Source organism: Mytilus galloprovincialis, chromosome 9, assembly GCF_965363235.1.
Source record: "Mytilus galloprovincialis chromosome 9, xbMytGall1.hap1.1, whole genome shotgun sequence".
NCBI lineage: Eukaryota > Metazoa > Mollusca > Bivalvia > Mytilida > Mytilidae > Mytilus > Mytilus galloprovincialis.
This window is the reverse complement of record NC_134846.1, coordinates 94,616,926-94,633,740: the sequence shown is the minus strand read 5'-3', so window position 1 is coordinate 94,633,740 and position 16,815 is coordinate 94,616,926. Positions and strand designations below refer to the sequence as shown.

At 30.8% G+C, this 16,815-nt stretch overlaps 1 protein-coding gene across 1 annotated transcript in view; it reads right to left on the bottom strand.

Moving 5' to 3' along the window:
• The window catches only part of LOC143046422 (neuronal acetylcholine receptor subunit alpha-10-like), a 75,779-nt gene extending 61,214 nt beyond the window's left edge, over window positions 1-14,565 (bottom strand). The window contains exon 1 of the mRNA XM_076219586.1: window positions 14,082-14,565. Coding sequence (XP_076075701.1) covers window positions 14,082-14,133 — 52 coding nt within the window. The 5' untranslated portion in view covers window positions 14,134-14,565. The remainder of the gene's footprint in view (window positions 1-14,081) is intronic.
• Window positions 14,566-16,815: the final 2,250 nt, after the last annotated feature.

Genomic DNA, 16,815 nt, shown 5'->3' with positions numbered 1-16,815 from the left:
AGAAATTGATGATAAGACGGAAACAAATACATAAAACCGTTTAAACCTAACAAGTTGCTATTATTGGCATTTGTTTTTGTAGGATCAATAGAAGTAGTTTCTTAATGCTAACAGTATTGAAGACTTGCTTATTTTGATAGGTCACTAGTCAAAATTTCACACGTACAGATAGTCCGTAAGATAAATTCGTTATTTAGTGTGCTAGTGACGTTATGCGGTATATATGGGGTCAGTAAATTCCATATGGGGTGAGAGCGAAATTTCGAGCTTCCACCCCATATGGAATTTACTGACCCCATATATACCGTATTAGGTTACTAGCACAATATGTAACTAATAATATTCAAGTGTTATCTATATCCCTCAAATACTATTCATTATTACCTTAAATCATAACAAAAATCAATCAAATAATATACAGAAAACGCCTACTTGACCTTTTTTGTTTCTGTAATTGATTATTCTATTAAAACACACAACATTAATGTAGAAACCATCCGAGGAATTGTTTGTCGAGTATTTTTGCATGTTTTGTAAATATGGAAATACAATTAACGCTTTTTGCTGTACAAAAATCAAATACAACATTTTTGATTTCAAGGAAATAATATCTTAAACGTAACTATAATCCCCTTCCCTTTCATGAATGTGACCTACCCAATTAGACTATTTACCGGATTTGTAATCACATAAGCAACACGACGGGTGCCATATGTGGAGCAGGATCTTCTTACCCTTCCGGAGCACCTGAGATCACCCCTAGTTTTTGGTGGGGTTCGTGTTGTTTATTCTTTAGTTTTCTATGTTGTGTCATGTTTACTATTGTTTTTCTGTTTGTCTTTTTCATTTTAAGCCATGGCGTTGTCAGTTTGTTTTAGATTTATGAGTTTGACTGTCCCTTTGGTATCTTTTGTCCCTCTTTTAAACGGTAAAATTAACAGCAAATATGTAAGTGAAATATATTTTTTTATAATTTTTATTATTGCTATTTTTCGAAATTTTCCTTTGATTTTACTGTCTGATATTTTTTTTACTCAGCTGAGTCGAGTGATATGAAAATTATCGCTAGAAACTAAGGAAGCACGTGGCGTTGCTAATTGAATTGACATGAAATTGACAATTCAGCATAGGTAAAATAGCGATAAACAGATTATCATTGGTAATCTCAACGATAATCTATAATTATTAAAAAAAAGGTTAAAGTTTTCAATATTAGTTAATTAATCAACTGCGTTATCACATTGGATACTTTGCAGATGCTTAGAAGAGGAATGGCACTCAAATGAGATATTCGTTTTACCTGCTTTGAATACTATACGATACAAAACTTCATCTAGTATTGCAAAACAATTTGTGGATAACGTTGTAGAATTGTAGTGAATACGTCACTATATATTATATGATGGAAAAAAGTAAAATCACAAAAATACTGAACTTAGAGGACAATCTAATCTGAAAGTCTATAATCACATGGCAAAATCAAATGATAAAACACATATAAAACGAATGGACAAGAACTGTAATATTCTGACTTCACCTTATATTATATGGTAAAATTACGACTTGCAAATGCTACACTTTATATCATACGATAGAATTCCAACTCGTCAATTCGACACTATGTATTATACAATGGAATGACCACTGGCAAATACGACGCTTTATATTATACGATAGAGTAACGTCTTGCAAAGAAGACACTTATTATAAAACGATGGAAATACGACGCTATACATTATACGATGGAATTATGACCCCTAAAAACGACACTGTATATTATACGATGGAACTATCACTAGCAAATACGAAGCTATGGATTATACGATGGAATTTTGACTCGCAAATACAACACTATATATTATACGATGGAATTACGACTCGCAAATACGATACTATGTATTATACGATAGAATTACGACTCGCATCGACGATACTATGTATTATACGATGGAATTACGACTCGTAAATACGACACTATGTATTATACGATGGAATTGTGACTCACAAATATAACCCTATGTATTATACGATTGAATTACGACACACAAAAACGACACTTTATATTATACGATGGAATTACGTCTCGCAAATAAAACACTATATATTATACGATTGACTCACAAATACGATTTTTTATATTATACGGTAGAATAATGACTTGCAAATGCGACACGTTTCGTCCCCGAGGGTATCACCAGCCCAGTAGTCAGCACTTCGGTGTTGACATGCATATCAATTACATGGTCATTTTTATAAATTTCCTGATTACAAAACTTTTTCGAAAAACTAAGGATTTTCTTATCCCAGTAATAGATTACCTTAGCCGTATTTGGCACAACTTTTTGGAATTTTGGGTCCTCAATGCTCTTCAACTTTGTATTTGTTTGGCTTTATAACTATTTTGATCTGAGTGTCACTGATGAGTCTTATGTAGACGAAACACGCGTCTGGCGTATTAAATTATAATCCTGGTACCTTTGATAACTATTTATATCATTCGATGGAATTACGACTCGCAAATACGACACTTTGTATTATACGATGAAATTATGACTCGCAACTACGATACCATGTATTGTACGATGGAATTACGACTCGCAAAAACGATACTATGTAATATACGATAGAATTACGTCTCTCAAATACGACACTATGTATTATACGATAAAATTACGACTCGCATCGACGATACCATGTATTATACGATACAATTACGATTTGCAAATACGATACTTTGTATTATACGATGGAATTACGACTCGTAAATACGACACTTTGTATTATACGATGGAATTATAAATCACAAATACAGCCCTATGTATTATACGATTGAATTACGAATCGCAAATACGACACTTTATATTATACGGTGAAATTACGACTTGCAAATGCCAAACTTTATATATAAACGATGGAATTCCAACTCGTTAATACGACACTATGTATTATACGGTGGAATTATGACTCACAAATACTGCACTATATATTATACGAAGGAATTACGACTCGCAAATAACAGCTTATTGTTTATAGTAAGATGTCTGATGTTCGTAATTTTGCTACGATTTTTGTTTTTAAGTTCAGTACAGCCGTTATAATTAGTTTTCATCTTCACTCAGTATCGCGCTACGTCTAGTAAAATATTTTTTATGTATGTGGCCATGGAAATATCAAACGGATAAAAAACAACGACGAGTAATAGAAAATTAATCTCTATGCCTGGAAAATATTGACGAGTTAGAACAGCAGATTAACATGTATATTGTAATGCCAATAAGAACATCAAATTAAGTTTTAAAAAAAAGAGGGACGAAAAATACCAGAGGGACAGTCAAACTCATGAATCAAAAATAAACTGACAACGCCATGGCTAAAAATGAAAAAGACAAACAGACAAACAATAGTACACAAAACATAAGTATTTGTTTGGCCTCTTTTTTCCGTATTTAGGATCAAATTACATGATGGCAGTAGGTATTTCCAATAGTGTTTAAACATTTATCAAATAACACGTCTGGCGTATTAAATTATAATCCTGGAACCTTTGATAACTAATGAAAATACACATTATCCGAATAATGATGTCTTGAACTCAGAAATCTGCATACTCTTAAAACCCGAAGTGATCATATAAATACCGCGTTATCAAAATCGAACCGTCCAATTATATGTAGCCATATATGTCAACTGACAAAGAAAATCTTTGACTTTTTATTTAAATTAAAAAAACATCGTAGTTGCGTAACTTTTTGTAATCAGTAATATGCCTAGAGAATGCTTAACTATCAAGAAAATCTGTAATTACAGATGATATAGGAATAACAGTAAGTCATAGCAGGTTTATAGTTGTTACAACAGATTGATTATTGAAGAGAGTTATGATTGAATAACAATATTACAATTATTATAAATGATTAATTTTTATAACAGAATGAAATTTATTATAATTGATTGATCGTTATAACATAATTCAACTAGAAAGACAGATAGATAAATAACTGTTAAATCGTTTTCTACTCTGGTAGCTTTTCTTTTTTAATTCTTATGTTTTTAATGGGATGGGGGAGGTGAATAATTTAATTCAGACAATACTACAAATACTATAGTTTTAGGGGGGAAATATTAAAGTTTATTAAAGATTCTAAATTTATAAAATGTATTGATGAAGTTCCGTCATAAAAGGTGTGGCTAGTTTCAATCTACAATTTTCTATATAAGAAAATATCTGTACCAAGTCAGGAATGTGACAGGTTTTATCCATTAGTTTGATGTGTATTAGCTTTTGATTTTGCCATTTGATTACTAGGAACTTTCCGTTTTGAATTTTCCTCGGAGTTCAATAATTTTTGTAATTTTACTTTTTGTTATGTTACTCGAAGGTGTAAATATGTTCGAAATTGGTAAGACAATACTTTGCTATGTTTTATGATCAAATGTTATCTTACCTAAAAATTAGTATTTTGAAATGCGCATTTTCAAATTAGTCCTGCAATTTGTCTAGTTGTATTGGATCACGGTATGTTATACAAGCTCGAGGCAAAGTCAAGGGCAAATACAACTAATTGAGACCAAATAAGATTGTACGAGGAATTAATACAGGATCAAAATGAAAACACCAATTGCTTGACACCTTTATTAAACAATGACTTAAAATAACCACAAAAATAATAAAGAGAATAAATACGATTTTGAGAAGACTAAAACAGGTAAAATATTAACTAATTGGGTTAATTTTTATTTAAATGCAATAATTTTTAAAAAATTGAACGAGTGATGAATTGTCTTTTTATTCTTTGTTTGATAACCACTTGAGAGACTAGTTATCTCCAATCAAAAAGACGTCACTGACGTATATTTTATTTACTAAATTGCAGCAATCTCGTTAGACGTGATATAGAAAAATTAATTCGAAATCCATATAAAGTTCGAAAATACATTCTTTAAAATGTATTTTCAATGTTCAAAAGATAAGTATTCTATTAGTTCGGTATAACTTAACAAATCTGGTCCCCTTGAAGCGGTGCATATTCAACATTACCAACCCTAAAAATATATCACAGTTCACACTGCGTCCTCAGAGAAATAACCCTTAACGGTTGACAAAACTGGATATTTACACTGTCTTCGGGCCCTAATCGTACATACTTAAAGAAAATATATTATAGTTCACACTGCGTCCTCAGAGAAATAACCCTTTACGGTTGACAAAACTGGATATTTACACTGTCTTCGGGCCATAATCATATATACTTAAATAAAATATATCACAGTTCACACTGTGTCCTCAGAGTAATAACCCTTTACGTTTGACAAAACTGGATATTTATACTGTCTTCGGGCCATAATTGTATATTTAAAGAAAATATATCACAGTTCACACTGCGTCCTCAGAGAAATAACCTTTTACGGTTGACAAAACTGCATATTTCCACTGTCTTCGGGCCATAATTGTATATTTAAAGAAAATATATCACAGTTCAGACTGCGTCCTCAGAGAAATAACCTTTTACGGTTGACAAAACTGGATATTTCCACTGTCTTCGGGCCATAATCGTATATACTTAAAGAAAATATATTACAACATATGAAAAGTGACACCAACTTTAACATGAACCTGTCTGACACCTAAGACACCTTTTGAATTACAAAAAAGTTTAGAGAAAAGAATCCTGTATTAGATAAGCTCTATAATAATAGGTAGATGTGATACTATTTTTTATGAGACAAGTATCCACTAAAAATTGAATCAAATGGATGTTATCAATTATAGGCAACGATACGGACTATAAGAATGTGAAAACTCATTCAAATGCTAGAAAAGCCGTTTTTTATATATATTCTTCAGAACTGTAATAATGACCAATTATCATACCCATGGGATGGAAATAAGTGGAAAATGTATTGTATTGTAATTGAAATGACTGGCTGTATTAGTCTATAGTGCATTTAAGTGATGTGGACTGGAGTGAAGTGTTCAGAAATGTAGTTTTGTGTGTTTTTGGTATTGAAATGTATTGCATTGTATAGCATTGTATTATACTGTATTATATAGAAAAATAATGTATTGTATTAAATTCTATTGTATTGTATTATATAATATTATATTGTATTGTATTGTATTGGATTGGTTTGTTTTATATTTTATTGTATTGTATTGGAATGTAGTTGCATTGTGTTGTATCCGACTTGATTGGATTGGATGAAATCTTTTTATATTGTATTGTATTGTGTTGTATTGTGTTGTTTTGAATTGTATTGTATTGTATTGGATTGGTTTGTTTTATATTTTATTGTATTGTATTGGAATGTAGTTGCATTGTGTTGTATCGGAATTGATTGGATTGGATGAAATCGTTTTATATTGTATTGTATTGTGTTGTATTGTGTTGTGTTGTTTTGAATTGTATTGTATTGTATTGGATTGGTTTGTTTTATATTTTATTGTATTGTATTGGAATGTAGTTGCATTGTGTTGTATTGGAATTGATTGGATTGGATGAAATCGTTTTATATTGTATTGTATTTGAAATGATTAACTGTATTAGACTGAAGTGAATTTAACTGTAGTTTATTTAAGTGAAGTGTATGTAGTGTAGCTTAGTGTACTTTTGGTATTGTGTTGTATTGTATTGTATTGTATTGTATTGTATTGTATTGTATTGTATTGTATTGTATTGCATTGTATTGTATTGTATTGTTTTGCATTGTTTTATATTGTACAGTATTGTATTGTTTTGCGTTGTATTGTATTGTTTTGAATCGTATATAATTGTGTTGTGTTGTGTTTTTTTTTTTTTTATTTATTGTTTTTATTGGTTTGTATTGAATTGTATTGTATTGTATTATGTGTATTGTATTGTATTTGCCATGATTGGTTTGAATTGAACTGGAGGGCATAAAGGGGGGTTGAAGTGAAGTGTTGTGTATGGTAATATAATGTAGTCCGTTGTTTCTTGTGTGTTGTATTTTATTCGCCATGACTAGTTTGGATTGGTATAGAGCTTATGATGGAATGACTGAAGTGAAGAGTTGTATAGTGAAGTGTTGTATGGCATAGTGTTTTCATTGTATTGTATTGTATGGTAACTGTAGACTAAAATTTATGTGTTACACAACTTCTTTAGTTTCAATATTCACTATTAATGCTATAAACAGTGACATGTTTACATTTTACATGCCTTCAACATACAATAACTAGATCAATACACAACCATAATACTAGTTGCATAGTATGAAGAATTAACATCGGTGACACAGTTTGCTAGTGACAGATTACGATATATGTGGAGTCAATAAATTCCATATTGGTGAAAGCAAAAATAACGGTTATATAAAATAATTCCAAACAAAATCGACCGCCAAAAAATATTAAAAAGTTGATACATACACATATATAGTTGAATATAATATGAAGAATTATTATAAGCTACACAGTTTGCTAGTGACATATCACGATATATATGGAGTCAATACATTCCATATTCGTGAAAGCTAAAATAATCAGTCCAAAAAGGCATTTGCTATCCTGTCGTGACGTTGTTCTGTATTCTAATAAATACAAGACTTTACGATACTTAAGATATTGCATGATCCTTAAGCACCGCGGCAATGGTTATTAGAAATGCACATTGGATTGATTGCTTATTGAAAAATAAAGGCAACAATAGAAATCAAGTGTTTAAAAGTAATAAATCGTTTCAGAGAAAAGGTTACAAACTACAACCGAGGGAAACACATCAACTATAAGAGGAAAACGAAGGAATAACAGAAACAATGAGGTGCAACAAAAAAAAACCGCCAACATACATAAAAACGAACAACTATTTGAAAGCAGCTGCCAAATTCCTGACTTAGTTTGAGTTTATAAAGAAATTTTTCTTGCAGTTACAACAGCAATTTTTTATCAAAAATATCCAACCTTCTTAAATTTATAGGTTTCAATGAAAGTATTCTTAATATAGAAAATCTTGTAGTAGGATATAAAATAAATGATGAAGCTTACTATGAAATTAACTTTCTTTTGACTGTAATATTTTTTTCTATCTACAAATCATATTACATCTCGGACTCAAGAAGAACAAAAGTAGATATCTTTAAAATATTCAAGGCAGAAATAAAATCTATAGTTGAAATCAATAATATAATTAAAAGAAAAACCAGTAAATTGATTTTAAAAACCCTAAACTACATAAATGATCATAAATAATAACAAGGATTTGTACAAATATCCCTGAGATCACATGACCCAAGTATTAAGTCACATGACTTGAGCATGTCAGGTGACATTAATGTACTTTAATACCACGTGTTAAAAAAAAAAGATAATAATGTATCATTCAATATTGTATAATACACACTTTTTTGTCTTCTTTTTTTACTTTATACCTTATGTGTTTATCTTTGACAACTATGTGTAGTGCACTCTGATGTCGTGTATAATCATGTTTACCCGAGTAGTTTAGATACATCAGTCTAAAATACAACAGGTTTCAAATAAGTTAACAGTTACACTTTTATTATGATTCAAAACATCACGAAAATTATGATCAACTTACCTTTTAAATTAGACAAACTGTCTAAGTATTGTGAATTAAATTTATCCAAATCACAAAGATGATGATGGCAAAACGATGCACATTTATCTAATATTAAAAAACACTATCGGACGGAAGTGAAATATTCTCCGGTAAACATGAAATCATTTAAAATATTGTAACATTGTAATGTAACATCAATTTACTTTTATTAGATATTCTCCCTGGATACCTAATAACTAATATATCAGGGATACTTAGTGCAATGCTGTACACTAAGTAAATTGTTAACAGCAATAGAGAGCAATAAAGTATATTATCCACGTTAAAAAAAAAAAAAAAAAAAAAAAAAAAAAAAAAAAAAAAAAAAGAAAATGGTAGGTTGAACATGATTTAATGCCTAGATCATCATTTTTAGTCACGTCCAAGTCCAAGTTCTCACAGCTTAGGACTTGCTGGATCAGCTCTTGGTTAATCGTTAGCTACAACATGTTATGCTGCTCAAATGGTTCAACGACAAACTATTTTCTGAGGCTCCTTTACAGTAAACCCTCGTTAGTGACACTCTTAAACCCATTGTAGATATGTGATTGTCATGTGCTGTCCAGACGTCCGAGGACTAGCTGTATAGAAGTTTTAAACAAAATTACAGTCATCTACTACGAGGTCATGGATGCATCTAATAACAACACATCATTGTGTCTATTGGGGTGCCCAGCTGATCACCCTGATCCTGAAAACAGCCGTTGAGTGGGGGGTATATGCAAAGAAAAAATGTCAAAAAAAGGCAATTAACGTAAACCAAAATGCAACAGAAAAACAACCTCGCTCTACAATCAGCTCCGTGCACGAACCGACAGTGCAAGAGCTGTATAGGTCGTTTGAAACTCCAATCATCAATGGCTAGCCAATCCTCCTGCTCATATGACAATGAACTTTCGCTAAAATGACAAACCTTCGTGACAGAAATACAGCACAAACACACACAATAACACTAGTCACAGAGAAACGCACACACAAATGATATAATAGTCGACACACCATGCTAACCGCAGAACAATAACGAACATCTTCCATCAACGACAGCCACCAAAGAATATGACAAACAGCGACGCACCTGAAATCTCGAACTTCATATATACATGTATTTTCGCATTGACAGTCCAAAAACAATTTATGTAAACGATAGAAAGGCTATTTTATAATTATTTGACTTTAAACGATAAGACATAACACATTATCCAACCGAAACCAGAAAAAAAAACATAAAAAGAAAATACTAGTACATAAATGTAGGATGTACAAAATACCGAGACATGTGCCATGATGTGGTAAAGCACTGCAAATTTTTACTAATGGTTGTTTGGTGCTATGGTTCACTATGAAATTCACTCGGAATATATAAATTTCATTTGTATATCTAATTTGCCATAACTATTATGAGATTGTTGTTGTACCTTTGTTATGTATTATATTTGATAGGATATTTAAAGTTAGTATAAAACAATTTGTTTTAATTAAACTTTCATCTGGGAACCTTCTGCTAATAAATAGTTGTTTGATTACAAGGACAGTTGGGTCCTTGGGTTATAATTTTCTGCTCTTCACTAACCAGATTTATTTGATTTAGCATTTTGTATGCATTGATTGTAAGAACGAATTGGTCTGTTCAGATTGTATTTATACATTATATGCTTCCATTGTTAGATTTAATGTCTGTATCCAATGATAAGAACCCATTATACTTTCTCATTCGTCATATCCTAAATGGTCTATGATATCTTCAAGTGTTGACTAAAAAGAAATGATGTCAGGCAAAGGTTTCCCGAGGCAAGAGTTTGACTAACAAGACTATTAAATTCATAAAGCATAACATTTTACTTTCACTTGAGTTTTACCGCTACTTTTTATCAATTCTAAACTATTTTACAGCAATTTTCTTTTGAAACGAAATTATCATTATTGGGTATTCATATTTAAAGTATTTCTTCAAAATCTTTCCTAAGTAATTAAAAGGTTTTTGGTGAGCAATTTTCAACACTTTTTCTTGTATAATAGTTTTTATATGAAATTCTTTATTCTTTACACGTTATTCCTTTAAACATGATAACAAGTAACTTTATCAATAAAAATTAATGGAACAGAATTTATTGATTATACCCTCTCGTTTTAATGTATTAACTATATTTAAGTAACCCTAAGTTCATAACCAGTGATAATATAAAAAAAAATTAGTAGGCGCCCAGTCACATTTCATTTGAGGAATGTGTGGTGTGATGTCTCTTAAGGGAATATTCTTCTGATTATTTTGATTTTGTACATCTAGCTATAGTCACTACGTGGAACACTCAGATACTACGTAGTTATACTTATAAGTTATGTAATTTATTAAATAACAACATAATTTTAGGGCCATATCACTGAAGTAAATATATCTCTTGTATAAAGATCGAATATGATGAGGTCATTCTTTCAAGGGATCAACCAGGACGTTACCACGTTTCAATGAAATATACTCCAAGGCATAAAATAATTACCTGTGTGAGGTCATTATTTCCTTACATAAAAATGCAAACTATAATTTACTTCAAAATTATATTTGTTTTTTGTTGCCGATTTGGGAATTTATTTTCTAAAGTTCAATCTATGATAGGTGTAAAAAAAATCATCATTGTCCTCATTTTGATATCAAAAACAAGTAATTTGAAATTTTGTTAATTTATCGCTTCAATACAGAGACATTTATCAAAAAAGAAGACAGCTTTAACATATTCGGAAAAGAAACAGTGACCTTTATGTATTGATATTCGTTTTCGTGTTACAAGTACATGTATCACAATTTCGTGCTCCCATCTACGGTCTTTCATTTGTTCAATCCTGATATCACTTGGTGTAATTTACGACAAGAAAACCCTTAAAATCTATAACAGAAATCTTGGAAGTTCTATCTTTCATAGCTTGACTGCATCACTTAAAAAAATAGGAACAACAACAAAAATTAAAAGTTCGAATTCGATGTTAGAATAGAACAGAAAACACTTAGCAAAACTACAATGATACATAAATGAACAAAGTACTGTAAGTATTATATATGGCGATGTTAGATATACTGCAAAAAAACTCTACGTGAAAGGAATACAGTAAAACGCAAGAACACTTAGCACTTAGAAATACATACATAGATAATATAATAATACAGTACAACATGTTAACCACAGAATAAAAACGGACAAATCCCTCACGACAGCACACCACGACGCCACACAAAACATGTTAACTGTACGTCCGTCACGATAATGAATTAACATCATAAAAAATGTATTTTAGGTGATGTTTATTTTAGCACAAGTTAATGTCTAAAAACAGAATAGGTTTTTTTTATTTATAGATACAAAATTTTGGATTTAGTTTGTATTAAATGGTATTATTTTATGTATTTTCTAACCACGAAGAGAATATTTAAAGTAATTCATGTTTGTAATTGACTAAATTTTAGACATTGTTGGTTTTTCTTCTAAATCAAAACTTAGAATATTTTTCTTAATCCTGCGCATAACGTAAATTCATCTGAATGAAGTAGCTATTTTTCGTCTTATTTTTTACATACATATAGGTAATAGTAATAAAATAACTATAACATAAAGCAAGATCATTTTAGATCATACGGTTAACACATGCAAAAAAATCGACATCAAACAAAAACTCTATAGATTAATTACAAGTAACTCTATTTACACTTCAAAATAAGTCATATCTGAAATGTACCGAAAATATAGAATTCAAGCCACATACGAAAATACCAGACAACAACTCAGCACAAAATGTCCATCGGAAGCACACGTAAAAGAAAGTGACAACTAAATGCCCGAAAGCGGGATATGTATATACCAACCCACGTCGTCTCCAAAAGTTAACATAAGATATACCAAAATATCCAACCGAAATTATGACACATCACGTTGTATAATGTCGTAAGTTGGTTAAGACACAGACACATTGTATAGATCAACCAATTGTAATGGTGTCCCTAAATTTTTTGAGTTTCATTCTTAATCGTTCCTCCTCTTATAACTCTGTTGATGCTGTTTCTGCGTATGACGCTCACTTCTACGAAGTCAGTAAAGTGTGAGCATGCATGCAAACAACGTGTCAATTGAGATATTTTAACACATACGTACGATAAACAACATCACTGTTAAATGTAGGATGTAATTTTTTATGCGTAATAACTCTAAGTTTTCAATTGGTGCAACCAAACATCAAAACTAAATCTGTTTATTCTTAAAAATATAGCAAAGTTTTTCAATATGTGGTGACGAAATGATTGACTTATATACCAGTAAGGATCAGTAAGATATAATTCCATTAATTGAATCCAAAATATCAGTAAATAACTGATAAAAGTGAAAAAGTTGGAATATAAAAACACTGTAAGATAAACAAAAAAATAATGTCCAAAAAAGTAAATTCCACAACAGGGGGGGGGGAGGAAAATTAATAATAAGGACTGAAAAAATCGTTCCTTTTTTTAAGTGAGGTTTTTTTTCGTAAGTTTATCTAGAGAATTATTGATTATCTAACGAAAGTAAATCATCAATTTAAAGGTTACTGTTATTGAATATCTCAATTAAATGTAATTGAGACGGATATTTACTGAGTTTTGCCATTGAATCAGGCTCATAATGGTACAGGAGCATTCTGCAACTAAAAGGACTACCTACGATATGTCGATAAAATGTATTGTAGAAACGTACATGTATGGTGCCAAATAGCTATCTAGTTAGTAGATAAACTGTGTTGTCGAAACGTACATATATGGTGCCAAATAGCTATCTAGTTAGTAGATAAACTGTATTGTCGAAACATACATATATGGGGCCAAATAGCTATCTAGTTAGTAAATCTAGCATAATTAAATTCTTCATTACATGGCAGAAGAAAGCATAACTGGCAGCAAGTATGTTGAAATTGGATGTTTCAAACGAACATTTAAATAGAAACATTTTGATTCATAAGAATGTGTGAAAGCGTAGTGTAGGGAATGAAAAAGACAAACTGTCAATTGAATGAGAGTCATTCGAAATCCACTTCTTTTACCTAAATAACCATAACATTGAATTTTGAATATTGCGTACTAATTTTAAAGTCATGCATAGCTATTGCATATTCTATATGAAGTCACTCATAACTATCATTTTCTCTGATGACTGCTCTGTAAATGTATTGTTTTATGTCAATCAAGTAATTTACTCTTCACATTGATATATAGCAATTGATTCGTATCAAACTCTCCAACATTACTCAACAAGGACTAAATATTTTAAAAGAATCTTTATCTTTGGTAGATCTATTGCATGCCGTAAAATCTTTGATAAGACATTTTTTCTATTCAGCAAGAAAGTTAACACACAAGGACTGTATCAATGAATTACACACTAGTTTTAATTCAAAACATACGGTAACGATGCTTATTACTTTATTATTACTTTATTACTTTATACTAGATTAAAATATATTCATAAAAGTATGCTGTCAAAACAATCTTACCTGTCAATGAGAAAAGAAAGAGAATTCCGATGACAAACTTAACAGAATACATCCTTCATTCTCTTACACTTCCGTAACTTGTAAAATATTCAACACAATCTTCACCATGTCTCAAAAAATCAATTGTGTTTAATTGTACTGCACGCTGCATTTGAACCTAATCATGGATTGGCGCATTTGTCAACTTTCACTGAACTGTTATCCTTTCAATACATATTATTATTCCTGATTCCTGATTGGGTATATATCCTTTGAAAGGTGTACATAATTGGAAATGAAAACAATTCCCCGGTTCCAGTGTGTTTATTGTCAAACATTCCAATGTGTCTTCCACTTGATGAAACAAAAGATGATAGAGTTACATATCCCCGGTTCCAGTGTGTTTATTGTCCAATGTGGCTCCCACTTGATGAAACAAAAGATGATAAAGTTACATGTCTATATTGATCTTTGTTGTAAGGTTTATTTACCATTCCGTTACTGTATTAAAAACCAGGTAAACGATCAACTTATTGATGTCTTTTAATCAGCTATATTTTCTACTTCATTGTAATTGTATTGATGATTTTCGAGAACTCTGATTAAGAAATTGAAAAATTAGTAACTAGCTTTAAACTATCGGCGTAGGGATCGAATGAAATAAAGATATATAGCTTTTAATAACAAGCTACATTAAAGGCATACAACTGTCAAGTTCAAGACACAAAAAGATATGCAGCTTTTAAGGACAAGCCACATACTTCACATCTATAAATACATATGTATAAGGACAAGCCAAATTAAAATTATACATTAAATCAGTTAAAGTAATGTAACATAAAGGTTATCAGTTCCAATGCGGAAACATTCGGGGAAACTTGACATGTACGCATGTTTGATATCAGAACAAGTTAACAAGACATTCTGGGGTATTATTCTCGGTGTCAGATAACATTTTTACATCGAGACGCTTAAATTTAAAACAGGGTTGCGTAAGTTAAAACAGCAAGTTATTATGATAGAACTTAGCAATTTTTCGATTAAATATTTTACTTATATTCAGAATATATTCTAAATAAGGATAATGATTTTTGTTAATCACAGGAAAATAACTCATCATAGATACCAGGACTAAATTTAGTATATACGCCAGACACGCGTTTCGTCTACAAAAGACTCATCAGTCACGTTCGAATCCAAAAAGGTTAAAAAGGCTAAATAAAGTACGAAGTTGAAGAGCATTGAGGACCAAAATTCCTAAAAGTTTTGCCAAATACAGCTAAGGTAATCTATGCCTGAGGTAGAAAAGCCTTAGTTTTTCAAAAAATTAAAAAATTTGTAAACAGTAAATTTATAAGTATAACCATATCATTGACAATTCATGTCAGCACAAAAAGTGCTGACTACTGGGCTTGTGGTACCCTCGGGGAAATACATCTCCAATGATTACATTTGAAAATTATTAGTTAGGGTTAAAAATTATTTTTCAACCAAATCCTTTGGGAAAAATATAAAATGTCATTACCAAGTTTTCTTTTCAACAAACAGAACCGTCATTCCATAAAGTATTTTATCTCAAATATTCTTCTAAATAATGTAGAATGAATCTTTCCATACCACTGAACTGGATCTATTTTGCTATACGACTTTCTTTGAAAATTGTTCCAATTGATTTAAAAGAACAATTATATGTATGTTAATTACGATAGTAGGGTTGGTTGTTGCCTGATAAATATCAAATAACAGTAATCAATAGATACAATAATCTTTTTTATTTCAATTATTCAAGCATTTTAAGCAGTAAAAACGGAAGTATGCCTTATTCAGCAAATTTCCACTTTTCAATGATAGAAAACAGTCATTATCCGCTCACTTATTCGTTGTTCGTCTTTTCTAACAGTCATCACTGGATTGTATCCTTTGATATTGATAATGGTATCATATTAATTTAGACCTATTATTCGTTTGATCACACTATTGGAAAAAATCCCATGATTTTGTAATGAGAATTTAATTCATTCTAATAGACATACGCTTACCTGAATCTTATGCATCCTTTTTCAAATAAAAATTCCAGTTATAGCAGTTTGGTGTAAAAACTAAGGAATTATATTTTTTATATCAATTTTTCAGATAGCTTTCTATGATTGAAGGAATACATTTTAATGTGGTGTTGAAATAACCATTTGCTTTTATAGTTTGTAATCATATTTATCAATTTGTAAACAGAGAGGTTGGGCTATCAAATGATAACTAACTCCACCACACGATCATGTGTTGAACTTATCTTTTTAATAGTAGGTTGTTTTTTCTTTTTCTTTTTTGTTGGGCGTAGGACAACTCAAAATAACAAAAGAAAAATCTAGTAAATCAAGATGATGTGTTGCGAATGCCATGAGACAATAAAGTACGCATATATATGAAACTGTACGACCTTCAACAATGAGCCAATTTCAAATTGTAAAGTAAGCTAAAAATAAAATAAAAAAGAGGCCTACTGACAAGTTTAGCTACAGCTGAGACGACGACACCAATGGCCTGAATATGTTCTAAGTAATAAACGAAAAGAGGATGACTCGAACGGAAACCTTGAACACCAGTCACGTAAATAGTGTGATGGGTTCACACATGTTCCCGAGTGTTCTGACCCATGACAATGGTGAAAAGCAGAACAATGAACAAACTGCGAAAATTAGAAGCGCCGTGGGAAAAAAATAACAAAGATATCGCACTCCAAAGCAAAATCAAAATGGAA